The 17527-nt window shown below is 42.0% G+C and overlaps 1 protein-coding gene across 2 annotated transcripts in view; it reads right to left on the reverse strand.

Moving 5' to 3' along the window:
- Positions 1 to 17527, reverse strand: part of XYLT1 (xylosyltransferase 1) — a 205014-nt gene that overhangs the window by 150820 nt on the left and 36667 nt on the right. The window contains exon 2 of one of the 2 annotated variants that reach the window (XM_052772962.1): positions 1132 to 1170. The exons of the other annotated variant lie outside the window; for it this stretch is intronic. Within the exon in view, the coding sequence (XP_052628922.1) occupies positions 1132 to 1170 (39 nt within the window). The remainder of the gene's footprint in view (positions 1 to 1131; positions 1171 to 17527) is intronic. 2 annotated transcript variants of the gene reach the window in all.

Below are 17527 nucleotides of genomic sequence, written 5' to 3' on the forward strand. Positions count from 1 at the left end.
CTGGCAGGGCAGGACAAGGAAGTGGTATGCAGGGGCTGAAGGTATCACCTCAGCCAGTAATCTGCTGCAGCTGTACCAGTTTGAGCTGATGATGTCCCTTTCACTTTCTTCTCCAAGTGTGAAATTCTCTTGCTCATACTCACATGTCCATTCTCCCCTAGTACCTTCACTGACACAAACCGATGTTCTTACACTATTTCAAGTCAGTAATAAAATAAGTCTTCACCATTACTGTGTATTTCTAGTTCTACATCATGCACAGATTAGTACTTTATTATGTACTCTGTGTTTTGATACCACTTTATAATGTCACTGTGTGTAACAATCTTTGTGTGATCCTTCCTTGCCAGTTTCAAGTCACAGAGGCTTGGCTCCAAAGTGAGGTCCACAAAAAGATGTAGTAGGCTTGTTGAAACAAACAACAAAACAGTCAAAAGCTTTCCCCAGAAAAAGGCCAGCAGAAGACAAAGATAGACATATTTACGCAGTCACTAAGGGACATTGGAAATGTGTGTTCTGAATAAACACTCATCTTCGGTATGCAAGTACCATTGTCTTTGCTGTCTCCCAAAGATCAGCAAGAATGGAAATCAATGATGCTGCCTTGTTAGAAAACACAAATCAAAGCATCAGTGACTTTGTAAAATCCCTTCTGTCACTTTGACCTTCTGGTGCCAGGCATCTCCACAGATTCATTACCATTCATTGTAATGTCTGAAGAGGAAATCGGCAGCACAACAGTATTTTAGAGCAACACACTAGCAGCGGGGATCATAACAAAAGCTAGGAAGCTGAGTATACAAAGAGAAGTGAGTATCCCATGAATGGCTGCTTGCACTGCCTTGAGGACTGCATCCTCTCTTCTAACAAATGCAAGTAAATTCTGCTGTTGTCCAACTGTATGCCAGGTCCCTTCCTCACCACCTGCACCTACTGTCTCCTGTAAAGAGTCTGGTTCTCTTCTTGCCCAGTCAGTCATGTTAGGAGCTAATGCTACTGCTGTTACAGTTGGACCTTCTCCAGGGCCACCAACATGGTTAAATAGCATACATATGGTGCCCAACAGCAGAACAGCCTTCTCTTTCAGAGAACCTCTTGTAAGAAAGAAGTGGGAGGGGGGGTGGTACTAACCTGAGTCTCCAAGCTGGTGTAGGGACTAGGAGGTTCAATCTACAAAAAGAGCAGACAGAAACAGCCATTACTCTGGAATAGTGGAAGAGAAGGTGTTTTGAGCCATTACTGGTCCAAACTAGCAATGTTAGGAACAAACACACCTGCTTGAACAAGGATGACAGGATTATTTTTTTTTAAGAGATCCGCCTTTTCCAGATATCCTACCATCACACAGAAATTACAGGATCTCTACAATATTTGGATGAGTGAAAGAAGTTGCAGTAACCAGAGCGTATCAGAGACAGATTAGCTACAGAACGACTCAAGGCCACACATAGGCCCTTGCATCTTTAATTTAATCCTCTGTTACATTTCTTTCTTAGATTACAATTGACTGGTGCTCCTGTAATTTCAAGGCATTAGAACCTTTTCAGAAAGTTGATCAGGACTTGATGATGAAAGGATTGGCCACGTTCTTGGCAAAATTTTTCCTCCCAACAGCTGCAGTTACACTGTGGTTGTTTTGTTTTCCATTAAAATTTCATCCTGATAAACATCTCTCCAGCTCAGCACATTATATGAGCAAGTGCACCGTGCATTTTCTGCAGCCTGGCTTCTTCCTTGGTGTCAAAATCTGAACTCTTAACCTGGCTTGGCCAGAGGATTCAAACCTCAATAAAGAGCTTCTAAACACAAAAGCACAAAAATCATCTATTTAGCCAGTTAATTAAGAGGTTAGAAAGAGATAACATCCATACAGGAGACTCCATCATTAGTGTTCTGGGATCAGCACTCAAGCAAAATCTTTAAAGGAACATCTTTTAAAGTATAAGGGACATTTAAAACTTCAGTCCTGCTGGTCCAGGTATTACTCTGCAAGGTCTCACTTTCTACAACATCCTGTTTAATCGGAAAGCCTAACAGAGTGGAACCAGTTCAATGATGTTTTCTCTTTAATCTATCACATCTGCCGAAATTAGACAGCTTTAGTTTAGTAGAGTAAATTCTTGTCTGTCAGATTATTGGGCTCCTGAGACTAGTTTTGAGTGTTTATATCCCCAGATACTCAGGTCATTGTGATTCTCACATTGGCTAAACCACAGAACAGAATGAAAAAATATCTGGCTTTCCTCCAAGAAACTATATATTCCTTTTACTTTTATTTATGCTTATAAAGCAGCTTTTGGTTTAATATTCACCATAAATACACTAATGAAGAAACAAGCTATCAACCCAGGAAAAAAAAGTCAAGGAGGAAATTGGCCTTGAAACCCTCAATACATCTTTCCTCCACTCAGTACATCATGGGCCAGGCAGCACGCTGTGCCCAAGTGAAAAAGTCCATGATTACCTCTGTCACACTGCTAACTTAAATGTATCTTTCATCAATGTGTTCTAACACCAGAGTACCATTGTCATACACGTATAGTAGATATTGTCTGACAACTGGCCAAATGATATCAAGACTGGAAGGAGACTGAGAAACCTCAGTGAAATCCAAATATCGTGTCATCAGCTAAGCTAAGGGGGGAAAAAAAGAAAAAAAAAGAAAAAAAATCGCCTGAAGGTGAGAGAAGATGTGAGAGGAATCTTGTCCTTGGATGGCTTTACATTTCTAAAGACAAATGATGTCAGCACTCACAGCTCTTCTCTTACAGACTTAGGGGGGATAAACTCATCCATTTTGCAGCTGGACTCTAAGCAATGACAGTTTGGTCACAACATTGTCCTACACTGTCCCATTCACATTTATATCATAGCAGGAAGATCACAATACTGGCAGGTGTGTGTGGCAGATAGAATACAAAACGTGTTTAAATAGAAAGAGCAAAATACTACTGTAACAAAGAAGGGCCCAGCTGCATAGACTCCCCTTTGGGAGATCATCTGGATTTTCCTCAGTCGCTGCCAATTTGATTGCAGACAAAAGCTTTTTCAGCATGTACTGTTCACTTCCAAATGGCATTATTTCTATAAGAGGAAGCAGCTACTGTATGTATAAAACATCCTGGAAAGATCAGGGGATTCCTGTAATAGATAAGGCTTCAGACTATTTAAAAGCTGGACAAATTAAGTCCAATGCTTGCTGAACAGATTTCTTATGGTAATTATTTTCAAAAACTTTTTTGACTAAAGAAAATTGTAAATATAAACCAGGATTTGAATGGCATTATTTCACCATGTGGAACATGGTGCATCAGCACGGGCCTATTAAACTGTGATGCTACAGTTTTTCCTGTTTATTTTCCTCCTCATTTTGGCTATGGTTACTTGTATTAACTTGTACTGTAGCCATTGTGCAGGGAACCTGTACTGTAGCACTGCAGGGGGACCTGTTTCCCCCTGTCATTAGGAACATATATCATTGATACACATGACATGGTGTTCACTTCGAGTTATCCAAGGAAAAAATGAAGCTTGGCTTTTATGGGCTTTCTCCCAACAGCAGTTCACGCGGTGCAATATAGCTGCCTCTCAGCATCCACTGACTGTGAAAAAAACATGAAGAGACTTTGCCAGTTTGTTTCTGGATGCCACCTCTGCCTCACACAGAGGCTGCTTCTTTCACTTGGCACCTGACTGCCTGCTCTACTTTTCTGCTTCACTCATGTAGTTACAGGTACTGCACTCGTCACATCGCTCAGAGCTGACCTGAAGGTCCCCAAAACACAACCATGGAGAATGCATCTCAATTCTCCTCTTTAAGTGAGGCAGTAAGGAAGCTGAGGAGGGTGAAGAAGGAAGGAGGGCATAAACATAGTCAAATTCAGTTTTCAACTGCAAAAAAGTTTTCAAATTCGAGCTCAATGTCAGCAACTTAAAAGAAAGGCTTTCACTCTTACTTGCAGGAAGCAGTGTGTTCTTAAAGTCATCTACCTATCACTAGTGCCAAACAAATACATCACATTTGGGTAAATCCCACTGCTCTTCTCAAGCTCCTGTGCAAGGCCTGATGCAGAGTTATGCATGGTAATGTGCACAGGAATAGCCCATGTGTGAGGGATGAGGGTACGCACTTTTTTTTAAGTTACAACCTCTCTGATTTGTCTAACCTGCCTGCTCTCATTGATTATTAGCTGCTAAAGAAAGGCCCGAGTCAGAGAGCAAAGTTATCACTTGTCCACATCTACACATGGAAACGCTTAGGAACAAACAGCAGAACAACTGGCACCATTCTGAGCAAAGTTTTGCTTGGTCTGTATATGTTCCACTTAAATTCTACCAGGTTTCAGCAGCTTGCCACAGTACCACAAGAGTTGTTATAACTAAACCCCAGGGATGTCGGCAATCATCCCGTCTGAAATTTCAGGCTGCCATTTTTCAAGTGCTATGGATCATTAATCTCCAGTGCTTGTGATTAAATGAAATATGTAGTGGAATTGGAGTGTAAACAGTATGACATTGCTGTATAAACAGCATGACACATTTATCACCTTCAAAGACTGATCAGGGTAAGACTCTGTTTAGTATTGAAAGGTGACACTCAGTACAGCAACTCTGGTCTGGGGTTTGGTTACCATATTTTTCATAAAGGGTTAATGTCTCGCTCACATACAGGAAAGAGGTAGTCTGTTTTCACAGAATTTGCAACCTTTTCAAAACAAAACTAAATGATGGAAGAACTGAGGTACAGACGAATAAACCGACTATTCCAAAGTCACACAGGAAATATGAGAGAAATCCCTAAGTCACTGTCTAGGACCTTGACCACAAGACACGTGTGTCTCCCACGCCACATAAAATGTTTTTCTAGCACCATTTCAAGAGACATCAGGTTTGAATATGGTAACTCGATCTAGCCTCAATCTAATCACACATATTTTTGGTGACGGTCCAAAACTGATTGCAGAAAAGCCCAGTGCTTAGACTCAGCAAAGTGCTGTTGGCTGCACTGGACCCAATCCTGCAGACACACCTTCCACTCGCCCCTTCCATTGCTTCTGGACTGCGTGGTTTTGGTTCCCCTACAGCTCTCTTCAGCTTTGATGAGCATGGCAGGTACTTGAAAAGCTTTTTTTTTTTTTACTTGATGGGCTGATTTTCACTCAGCTTCTGGTCACTCCTCTCCATCCCTGGAAGTAGCACCAACCTGCATGTGGCTTGGCATGGGGCAGTGGCTCCCCAGCAGCAGTGCCAGTTGCAGGTGCCCTTGCCCCAGAACCGCAGCACTCACACCACAGCAGTTTTTGCACCCACGTTTTGTGCAGCCGGGCCCTGACCCGCACAGGGGAACCAAACCAGCTTGAAAGGTTCTTTTTTAATTTTACTTATCTGTTCTGTGTCATTTTACAGTTGAATCAGTTTCTTCACCCAGCTCATGACACAAAGCAAGGAGAGCTGTGCTGGCACAGCAGAGGGGTGGCCAGCAAAGCCAGGAAGGGGAGGACATGAAGGAAGAATCAGCAGTTGGGGACAGGGTAAGGAGACAAGTAGTGGTAGCAAATGCCAGCATCACCACCAAATACTTCTTCCCATGAAACCACAGTTTCAAAGACACAAAACATTCACCTAAAAGTGACATTTCACACGTCCTCTCCAACGGCTCTGTTGCCTGCAAGGCAGGACCACATAACAGCAGCTCCCTGTGTGGGCAGTGCTGTTTTTACAAATTGCAGTTGAGGGCTACAGCTATCCCAGGGCACTGCCGCTTCATCTCTTCTGCTGACTCATTTCATGACCCAGGGGTTTGTTAGCCTGCCAGCCTGTGGTTTTTATCCTATGCTCAAATTTGGCTCAAAACCTTTGTATATTCACAGAAACAAAAAACAAAAACCACGATTAGAAGGGACCTCCTGGACTGCCATTTCCCAACATTTCTGCCCACCTCTCCACTAGCAAGGGGAATACAAGTCACGTAACGTCCCACACATGGCAATGGCATGAGTGCCCCGGAGCAGCGCCCTGGGCGCCAACGCACAGAGTTTCCCTGCAGACAGAGAGGTGCGGCATGTCCCTGCAACACCCAGCATCTTATTACAGGAAGTGTTCAGTAACCTTAATTGCAGCCCTTAGATACAAGTCACATTAACAGCTGCCTCTACACCACCAGCTCGCTCACAGACACACGCTGACTTATTTGGGGAAGAGAGACTTTCCAGCAGCGCCTCTACTGCTAGCCTGGACATGAGCCGCCAGGCAGGGGGACAGGCAATCTTAACGTCACCCAGCTCATGCCCTCGTACTGCAAGGCAGAGGGCTCATGGCAGTAGCATCTCCAATGGGCTTAGGCACTTTCTAAGGGGGAGGGCTTGCGCAACAGGATGTCATTTAGGTATCAAGAAAATAAAACCCAAAAAGCAGATCTGCAACAACATTTTCATCACACTGCCCACCATCACAAGCTGCACCAACGACTGTGAGCACCGACTTGAGGGGAAGGGTAAGGAGTGTGAGCATTACCAGGGTGGTCTGCACGGCACTAGCCTGATTTTTTCTTTTTTTTTTTTTTTTTGTCTTAGCATCACTTCACAGGCTCCATAAGAGTGTTTGCATAAAGAGGAAAAGATGGAAAGGACTCACTAGTACTAACGTACCCAGAACCTTGGTGTAACTGCTCTGCAAAGGATCCTTTCAAGCAAATACAACAATTCCATGAAAATCTCTGCTTGTCATCACAGACCACATAAATCATAATTTTATTATTTCTGCTGGACATCTTAACACATAGCCAGGAAGCTCTAGTACACAAGGGTAAAAGCTATTATTTGACTTTTTTCCTCCTCCAAAAGGCAGCTAGGAGAAAGGAAAAAGACTATGGAGTATGTTTCCTACTACGCATCAACAATTATTCAATGAAAGACTGATCTTGAAATGCCAAGGCTAGAAATTAGCACATTTGCACCATTCCCCCCCCTCCCAACATTGTTTGAATGAAGAGTGGTTCTCAGGAAGAAATTACTGTGTTATCAATATACTAATCTTTCCAACACCTACTACAGCTGCAATAGTCTGGAAACAAACATTTAGCGAAGACAGGATTTCAGCCAGTGCAGCAGGCTCTAGGCAAGCAGCAGCAGAAGCTGAGCCCAAAGCGTGTACAGCTTCCCGTTACACAAACTAACGGTGCAGAAAAGGGGCAGCCAACCTGTCTGTTCTGCAAGCCACATACCCAGATTTTCATATGACCAAGAGCCACAGACACTATCATGTCCTTTGAAGAGACAGAAGGGAGCAGAGGAGAGATGGAGCGTGCAAGCAATGACAACAGCTTCTGAGGAACAGAAACACTGAAGGATGCAGTTAGCATGAATTAAGCCCCTGGGACAGCCAGCAGGGCCAGGCTGAGCCCCGCTTGCTGGCTCCCTTCCTCCAGCAGCAGGGACTCGTGTCACCCAGTGACAGCACAGCCCCATTGCTGGTCATGCAGTGTCGGGGCAGGACGACAGCTGCTTCTCAACTGCCTGACAGCTACCACCTGTACGGACTTGAGCTCAGGTCTCAGCCCTGCTCTCAGTCCCATGTGTGGCACCAACAGACACTGAAGCCCCAGGAGAGGGAAGAACTCCTGCAGCAAAGCCAGCACAAGGAAGATGCAGACACCTTCCAGGGGTTCCTCTCTCAACTAGTGCCAGTGACAAGATGTCCCCGTAAGGGAGGTGGAGCAGCCCCAGCCAAACATGCCGGGTGGTCCCGCAGCTCCCGCAAGCTCTCGGGACGCCAGAATGTGCAGAGGCTGCTCCAAACCACCGAGTTGCAATTAGTGTGCTCAGTGCTAATAGCTTCACTAGTACACAGCTTAACGAACCTGTTCTTCAGTAGCAACATCAGCCCACATGGCCTCTGCCAGCCCTTAATTTTGACAAATGAAGCATTTGTGTGGCCAAATTGGAGAACTGATGCTAACTAAAAACAAACCATTGGGGGAAAATATATTTAAGCAAGATCATTCCTCATCTAGTTTGCTGAGAAACTGCAAAGAGCGTGAGGGCAGCTTAAGCCAGGACATCCACTAAAATCTAAGACACAGCATAAAAGCACTATCTTGGTCAACACCCTTAAGTACACAATACAGGCACTTAATTCAGATTCTTAATCTGCACACTTTGAGCTCTTCTCACTGTCCTCAGTTGTAGCATACCCAGGAGAGAGTCCCAGGTCAAAAAGTAGTACAAAGAAACAAGAACAAGAATATAAATGCATTGACACCACTTGTAACCCTCTAGAAGACGAGGATATTGATCAAGGCTGGAGCACAGACAGGAAGAAACAAATAGAAAGAAACCTACTGAAAGGGGAAAGCAGCACAGACAGCAAAAACACAGAGAAGATGAACTCTGCAGAGATGCCATTTGCAGTACAAAAACTCAAGAAAAAATAGCAAAACTGGAGACTCTGAATGCTTACAGCTTTCCTCCCCACTCTCTAAGTGCATTGGGGTTGTGTCTGGATTACAAAGGGGTTAAAATAACCCAAGTTAAAGAGAATAAAAATAGCACAATAGCAAATAACTTCATCAACACTTACTTGAGTGTGGCAAAGGCTTACTGCCCTGTGCCACACCGCAACAGCTCTTCCAGGTGAAAGAAAAGGCATTAGAAAGCATTTGGATATTAAGCCTGTGATAACAGTATTAGAAATGTGAAGAGGCCTGAGCTGCCAGGTCGTTTCTACTCAGCCACTGGGCAGCTATAGGAAAGGGCAGTACTTTCATGTTTTCTTAACTGGAAACAAGTCAGAAGGACTTGAGACATAGCAGAGACATCAGCTCACAGCTACTTAGTCCTTGAGTAGCTTGATATGGTTTGGTGAAGATTACCCTCTCTGTGCTGAGGTACATACCAACTGCTAGAACATAACGTTCTGGTCAAAAAACTGATGTGCCCAGTGCCTCTGTGCACCAACTCTGGATATGTCCCCACCAGAAACAGCTGCAGTCTCTTTAATAGCCAATGGCTGGGGTCAAAACTGCTCTAATCCTTGGCTAGTATAGTAAATCAGTGTAGCTCCTTCAAAGCCAAAAAGCTGGGGGTCTGCCCAGGACTTGAGCACAGCATATGTGTCTTCTGCCAAATGAACAATCACAGGGTTATCCAGCAGTTGAAGGGCAGCTCGGTTAAATCGGAGACCTGTTAGTTCCCTGCTTTTCCACAAAGATAAAACTGTTTTCTTGTCTGCAAGAGCTTTACAGAAGACTACAGTCATTTACAGAACCTGAACTGCAGCAAGACCTACTACTCCTTAGCCTGCAATAAGTCAGTGCCCAGAAATAGCCCAGAACTCTCAAATGCCTCCATAAAAACCATTACCCAAAATAAATCTATACCATCTTGCCGAACACTTAAGCCACACACTGAATCTGCTGTCTATTAAATCCTGAAATTCCAGTTACAAATGAAGCTGGTACTATCCCTATCTTTGGTGTCTTTTACCAACTGAAAAAAATCTGCTGCTACCAGCTCAGCACAGACCCCTGAACTCAGCCAGGGCCAGCTGCAGCAGTATGCAGATAGCAGTAGGAAGCTTTCACAGCTGTCTATAAAATATGTCTGGCCACAGAGATGCTGCTGCCCAAGTACTGCTTTGACATTTGAGTATGTTAGCTACCCAGGCCAGACATGCTGTCTCAAAGGTACTCGCTGAAAGACAGTTAATGTTTTAACATACTAATTCCGGGCAGCCTTATCTTTCAGCCTTGACGCTTTAATACAGTATAGCTGCTCCGACACCACCTTTTTGAATCTGTGCCTAAGAATGATACATCTGACCGATTCAGAGCAAGGGTCAATTGTCCTACTTTCTTTAATAATTTATTAAGACCTGGCAGGAGCAGTGGCTTTGCTGTGTTGTTCAGTTGTCCTAACAAACTGGACAGTTTGTTTCAGGCAGCAAAAAAATTTCAGCATGAAATGCAAATGTGTAAAAGGATGAGGAATACTAATCTAACAGATCAATATAACCAGTTTGTTTAGAGATGCCAAAGTGTACCAGATGATACTGAAAAAGATGTTTCTCCCCTGCATGCCCTAGCTCGTCTCTGAAACTGTGAAATACAGTTTCATGCCTACTTCTCCAGCAGATGCTGCCATGGAAGCCTTCAAGAGGGCACCCCAGGAGGTACAGCCTGGGTATGATTTTGAGTATAATTATATTCAGGCACATGGATGTGGGTTATTTGTAGTTCTAGTGATGGAAAGGCAAAAGAAAAAAAAGAAAAAACCCCCATGTCCTCATGCAACATTTTCACAACTTTAATAGAGCTAGAGGAGTCTAAATTTATAGAGTAGCCAAGTGTTATAAAAAGCTACATAAAAAAAGCACATGGAGGGAGACAGTAATTCAGTTCAGTGTATAAGCATAGCATATAAAGGAAAAAAGAACTGTCCTAGCTGACAACCACTCCAGTTGCTGTCTCTTACAAGAATGATCCCAAACCACTCTGCCTGAATATTACCTGAAACAGGACATGGTGCAGAAAATCAGCAGGAAGGCCATGACTGAATTCAAAGAGCAGGTTCATTTAAAGTTTCCAGACAAATAAGTTACCAGAAGAAAATTAAGACCTGCACTAAGGAACGTGTTCAAAACTTAAATGAACAGCCGAAGAGGACAGACTTCAGGCACAACAAGCTTCAAAGCCGAGTCAGGCACTGCTACAGTGTGAAGAGATGCCAGCCAGTCGGCAGAAGAGTTGTACATTTCACTTGTAGCTATCACAGGTAATTGAGCTGGAAATCCGTACCAAAGCACTTGGAAAAGAAAGAGATACAGTGGTAGGCCAGCTTAAGTAGTGCCTGCATAACCCCAGTAACAACAACAACAAAAGAAAGCAAGCACATTTTCACCAGATGTTGCACTGCACTGAGAAAAAGACACCCACACAATCCCTGGTCTCAAAGCAGAGTAAAGCATGGCTATTCAGTGATAGCCACACTGTGGATTCATTTAACGCTGTGAGCACTAGGTTCAGCTCCTCACCATCTTACACCCTTCTGCAGCCACTTGGGGCCCCTTTGGAGAGGGGCGCAGCCTGGCACAGAGCCTGGATCATGCCCTGAGCGTCTCCATACTGCTATTCTCATGTGCAGAATCTTTCAAAAGAATAAACTGAGGAGAGCAAGCGGCTGGGAACACAGCCCTAGGTCTTTTAGGAGGCAAAGGGAAAAGAAAAGAAAAAAAAGACAAGGGGAAGTCAGCTTCATTAAGAAAACCCAGCTAAAAATCTTGAGGGTAATAGAATGAGAAGCAGCCTGTATAGCTTTATTCTGTATAAAGCCTGCCAGACAAATTTAATTGCTTTATTTGTTCTTTGATAGAGTCACAGACAGAGTGGATTAAAGGAACACAGCAGAGGTCATATTTTTTGGATTTTAGACAGCATCTGATACTGTATCTCATGAAAACCTAATTGAAAAATTAATTCAAAAAGACTTGGGAAGGGCCAGTGCACAGGACTGGAATTGAGAACTGGCTGCAGGACTGTAAACAAATGATAATGATAAATGGCACTGTATTGAGCTGAGGAGAGGTCGTATTGAACAAATTCATTAATGACCTGGAACAAGGATAAAAAGCACGCTAACGAAATCTGAAGATTGCATTAAAGCCAGATTGTGTCTGATGGACACAAGCCTGCCATAAGCTGAAGAGGACACACCCAGTATCAGGATACTGCCCCCAGATCCTTGGCAGGCAGATCAGACATGCTCCAGCCGCTTGTCATCCATCACCCTTGCCCCTCTCACACAGACCCATGCTGTACAACATCTCCTCCCCTACCACTGGCCACCCTCAAAATAAACATAACTTCCTCTATTTCCCAAGAGTCAAATGAGATGCATCACAGAAATTCAGTCCTTTGGCAGATGTCAGGTATGCAGGAGTCCACTGACAGGAGGATGAAGGACACCTCCCATTCAGGCACAGCCAGAAAACAAACAATCCCACCACTAAAATAACACAATGCCCTAAATCCCACCAAGATTTGTTCTCCCCATTTCCCCAGTATAGCTTAAAAAATTGTGGTTTTATGGAATAACGTCCCTGATAAATCAATTTAGGACCAGACACTTCCTCTGCATAAACTTACTACATTCGAATCTTTAAGAGGAGAGAAAAAAAAGAAAAAAAAAAACACCACAACAACAAACCCAAAATTGGGTCTTCCCGGGGAATTTTTGAACACAGAATCTGGTAATGCTGATCTTTAAAGGATGAAATAGATAAGTAATTTTTTTTTTTTTTTTTTTTTTTTTTTTTTAAGTACAGCTGCTGATTTTCAGCTTTGGAAGTGCTGAGGGTTTAGCACCAGGCTTTGAGTTTAATGAATGTGCTACAGGAAAAGATAAAGAATATGCAGGTAGAGCAGCAGTTTTGGCTCCCTTCTGCAGTATTCATGCCAGAACTAAAACATATTTTTCCCAAATAGGAGAACTTATCCATCATTTTTATTATCACCCTAGATGCAGATCCAAGTTTCATCACTTGATAACTTGGAAAAACTCTCATTAGCACCTGTGTGTGCAGGGAGCCCATAAGAACACCTCATTAACTCATTAAAGAGGATTCTCACAGAGATTAGCTTAGTCAATCCTTCATTTAGCTACCAATCCATTCATGTGATGTCATTAAGTCCCTCATAAACAGCCAAGTACTTAGTAATACACTGTAGGAGTTTGGTTTCGTATCACTATACTAGTATACACCACACTGGTATCACTATACTAGTATACACTGCTACTGTATTTATGCTGCATCAGTGTGAAAACTACTGCAGCCCAGAATGATCATTTATTTTCAACATATGTGAAACATGCCCACATGATCAACTGACCAGCTGAAGCCAACATGGTTGTACTAAAATGGGACACATGTTTATTAATGCCCAATTCCAATGATTTTAAAGCATTCTTGAACAAGCTTTGCTCCCCATCATGCATTTAAATGGCATGGCAAGAAATGGGCACATTCTCATCCCCATCCTTAATTTCCAGGTTTTCCTTCTTTTTCTTTTTTTCCCCCCTTTCTTCTGTGCATCACTGCTGTCAGACCATCTGCAATCTATTTTCTATAAACCACCTCTTCATAAACAGCACAGCTGCCTCTGCCAGTAGAGCCACCCTCTCTCTTTTGGAACAGGTTTCCAGCACTGCTTTGCCTCACTACAGTCATGACGATGGGAGAAAGATGCAGTTTGCCACTTCAGCATATCAAAACAGGTATTCTGTGTTGGTAAACAGCAATTGTCATCTAGACATGAGATGGCCCTACAGCAGCTCCATTTTGCACTGGCCTTCAGATGCCACGGTGATGACTGCTCACATAAGAACACGAATAGAGAGTCTCGCAATTCCTGCCAAAGCATCTCCATTCACCGCACTGCAGTCAGTACTGCTTCCACATGTGTAGGTGTCAGGAGATTCAGCCCATCTAAATTCCTAACTTTAATACAGATGCACAATTTTATTTTCAAGCTGAATAATTCAAAGAACATTAATTCCATCCCACCTGCTTAAATGAACCAGATTTTTAAGGCCCTGGTTATCTTGTAGGTCCATAGAACCCTTTTATGCACAGCCACAGGCAGGGCTCAGACCTTCAAAAACAACTTAATGTTCTTGTTAAAAAGGCTCCAAACCTCTTTATTGCAATTCACTCGGTACCATCCCACTAAACCTGCAAACTGTTCAGCTCAGACCTAGCAACTGCTCTGTTACTAACTGCACAGAGAATATGTCCATCCGATCCACTCTGGAAAACATAAAATAACCTCTGTTACTAGAGGATAAACATGGCAGCTTGCTGGACATGCAGGAGAGGAAAACCGGCTGCCCTCAGCTGAGCTGCTTGGTCCTGGGCAGTCGCCTGGAACTGAAGCTGTGTAGTAAATGGCTTTCCATATTTCAGGAAGTCAGACAAAAGATGCTATTAATGGCACTTGGGTCTGGAGGGGGGAAATCCTTGAATGTAAAGTTTCAAGTGACTGCACATTGATGAAGTGGAGTAAATAGCAAGAAAGAGTTGCCCACAGTAAAGGATTTTGTGAAAGGGAACTCCACAGCTTGATAATATCACAAGCACCCTAGGAATCTGGAGAATGAGACGGGAGAAACTGTGGGGAGACTGAAGTTAAAAACTGCACACTGCATGGTTCATTTTCCTGTAATTCCTTTTATTCATTGCTATAATCAACTTGACATGCAAAGCTGTTCCAAATTTACTGACAGCTTTTCAGCTGACATCTAGTTCTCAAGGTATTTTTTTTTTTAAAACTTAAATAGCTAATTATTCATCGCCTTAAACCAGGATATATAACAATGTCAGGAAATCATCTGTTCAAGTTATATCAAAAAGTCTTTTGGGATTAGTTCATCTCTTTTGTATGCTGCAGAAAACACTCACTTGTAAACAATTAAATCATCATTTGAAATCTGTCTACACTTTTAGCATCTCTGAATGCAGCTTGAAAAACCATATAAACAAGTACATTATTGTTGCATCCAGGATCCAGTGCTGAAAGGTTTTCCTCTGTAATATCTTGTTTGGGGGAGGTTGAGGGCTGAATTTATGGGCTAATACAGGCTCTCTGAAAATCCCGTAATAGCACATCTAAATAAATATAATAGCTGCTTAAGTAGATCAGAGCTACAATATTCTCAGGTTATGCTGAGAGCAGAAGACATGCCATGAGGATATCAACATATTTTGACACAGAGGCATATTACCTCCATGTAACATAGAGTCATGTTCGATACAAAAATAGGTATTTAATTTAGCCATAAGGGCTCACTCAGCCTTTGGCCTGAAACTACAGTAATCAAACCTCATAGTACCCTGCTTTAAGGTGCAAAGCTCTTGCATAACATACATTTTACAAGAGATAGCCAGACATCGCTGGAGCAGCAGCATTTTTAAGGGTTATATCTTTGTGGAATAATACAAACACAATGTAAACAGAACATCCCATAGGAAAAAGCTCCTTTATAAGTCTGTCTTCGGCTGAGCACTCTGGCAGCAAGTTACCGAGCCTGGACAGCGCTCATTTGCACGTACAATTGTAACTGTGCAGCATGCAGGCCAACAGTTTCCATAATCACCTCTGAAAGTGAACAGTAGTATTTCACAACCCACAGCATTTCCCAATTTTTCAAAATTTGCTTGTGCAATTATATACCTTTACAAATACACTGGTCACCCAAGGTGGGTTTTTTTTGTAGAGTTATACATACATTCAATAATTTGACTCTGTAGTCTATTTCTTTGAATGAAAAATCTGTACAGTATTGAAATGAAAGGCCAGCTTGCTGTTACCACTTCACCACTAATTGTATGATTTCATGGCCTTAGTAGCTTGATAAACATTTTGGCTAATTCATCTTAATCACTGTAGCCATATTCTTTTTATGATATAATTGCTGACCCAGTAAAGAAAAAAAACAAACCAAACCAAATAACATCTTCTTCCTTATGGAATGAAAGACAAGAAGGTCCTTATGAAACTAGAACTTCCTTTCAATTTGTGGAAGAAAACACATGGCATTCATAACAGCATACAGACGAAGGGGATGCAGGCAGCACATCATTGTTTCAGAGAGGAACTCCTTCACAGCCAAGAAATCCGCTGAGATGGTATCGCTGAACATTAAGGCACAGAGTCCTCACTTCTCTGGCACTCAGTATGCCTTCTGGCCACAAAAATGGGTCCTGCACACTTTCTGCCAGCAAGTCACTGCTGATATCTGGGACAGTGAATTACTACAGTGGAAATAAAAAAAAATATGACAGTACAGCAAGAATGACTTACACAAATTTCAAGAGCGTTGCCCAACATCCCAAGTCCCCATCCTAGCTGCACAGAAAAACTCAAGACTAGAACTAAAGGCAGGATGGATGAAGTCAGTTCATCTCATCCCAAACTCCCAGAGGACAGAATTTCATAGACTGATATTCCACAAATTCCAGACAGAGCATTATTTTTAATGGAAGAAGAGGCTAATACACAAGCATGCTCTTTTTTCTGACACAAAGCAGGTGAAAAGAAATAACTGACTGTGCTACCTGGACTGCCATCCCTCTGGACAAAACACAAAGAAAAAAGCAAACTCTTATATTTTATTTCCTGGAAGCAGAAAATCATCACGTAAGGCTATCAAAGAAGATTTCTACTGACTCTCACTTGTACTTGAGCACCTTCCACAGAACCACCAAGCAAGTGCAAATTTCCTAGTGGGCTTAATGCTGTGTGTCTAGCAATTCTCCCTTTTCTGAGCTGAATTTCAGCATCATTGGGGTTATTCCTATAGTCTGATTTTTGTTTTTGAAAGGCTAAGAGCTACCAGAAAGCAAGGATTAAAAGTATTATGTGAGTTATGATTACGATGAGTACTGTCTCAGGGGCTGCTCTATACCTACATGCACAACAATTTATTCTCAGCTATCATGCGAAATTTTCACTGTCCAAGCACTGCACATAACTGTTGTGGGACACTCACAGAGAAAAATGCGGGGCTTTTTACTGTCCTGGGAACCATGAATTGCCTTTAAATCACAACTGAAGCTAATTGGGAGGAGTGTGAACACAAGCCTGACATCTTCCTGGCAGCCTGGAACAGGGGAAAGTTATCTTTTTTTTTTTTTTTTTTTTTGTAAATAAAACTGAAGAGTATGTACTTCAGTTTCTGACATGATACATTAAAGTAAAGCAACATGGAAACTGTAAACTAATGGGATGTTGCAGGTAGGTTTCTCACCCAAGCATAAGGAAAAGTTTCCTACTTGCTGGAACAAACCCAGCACTTTTGCAGATGAATACAGACTGATTATCCAGGCTTAGCAAAAAAAAAAAAAAAAAAAAAAAAAAAAAAAATTCAAAATTGCTACACATACATCTCTCTTCTTGAAGATACTATCACTGTTCTAAAGCATAAACAAACACTGTTGCTCTGTCAAAGGCAGATAATTTACTGAACATTACATTGCTATCAGCAATATTATCCAAGAAGCATTTCAGAAAAAAAATTAAAATAAAATCAAAGGAAGGTGTTTCTCATTCTAACTATTTTGCAACTGACAGGTGACTACCAGGCTGCAGCAAGGAAATTCAGTTTTATCTAAGAAGAAACATACCTCAACTCATTCTGTTGGTAGCTTCCATGAGCAACAATTTGTTTAAGTAAAGGCAATGTATGTAAAACACCTCTCAAACTATAAATTATAAGATTCCTGTATTTGAAAAATAATGCAGTTTTTCAACATTATTTCACACCTAGAGTAATTATATTTTTACAGAGATAACACAGTTTTCTACTGAATGACTTAAAATACAAGATTTCCACAGCAAAATCTGTCAATCAAATCAAGGGTGTTCAGTTCTTTCTAAGGCGACGGCTTTATTTTTTTGCTTTGAAGAGACTACTAATACACTTTTTTTTTTTTTTAAAAAAACATTTCATGAATCCTTCTATTTTGATTGAAAAGA

The sequence above is a fragment of the Harpia harpyja genome, chromosome 21, assembly GCF_026419915.1.
Source record: "Harpia harpyja isolate bHarHar1 chromosome 21, bHarHar1 primary haplotype, whole genome shotgun sequence".
In the NCBI taxonomy this organism is placed as follows: domain Eukaryota; kingdom Metazoa; phylum Chordata; class Aves; order Accipitriformes; family Accipitridae; genus Harpia; species Harpia harpyja.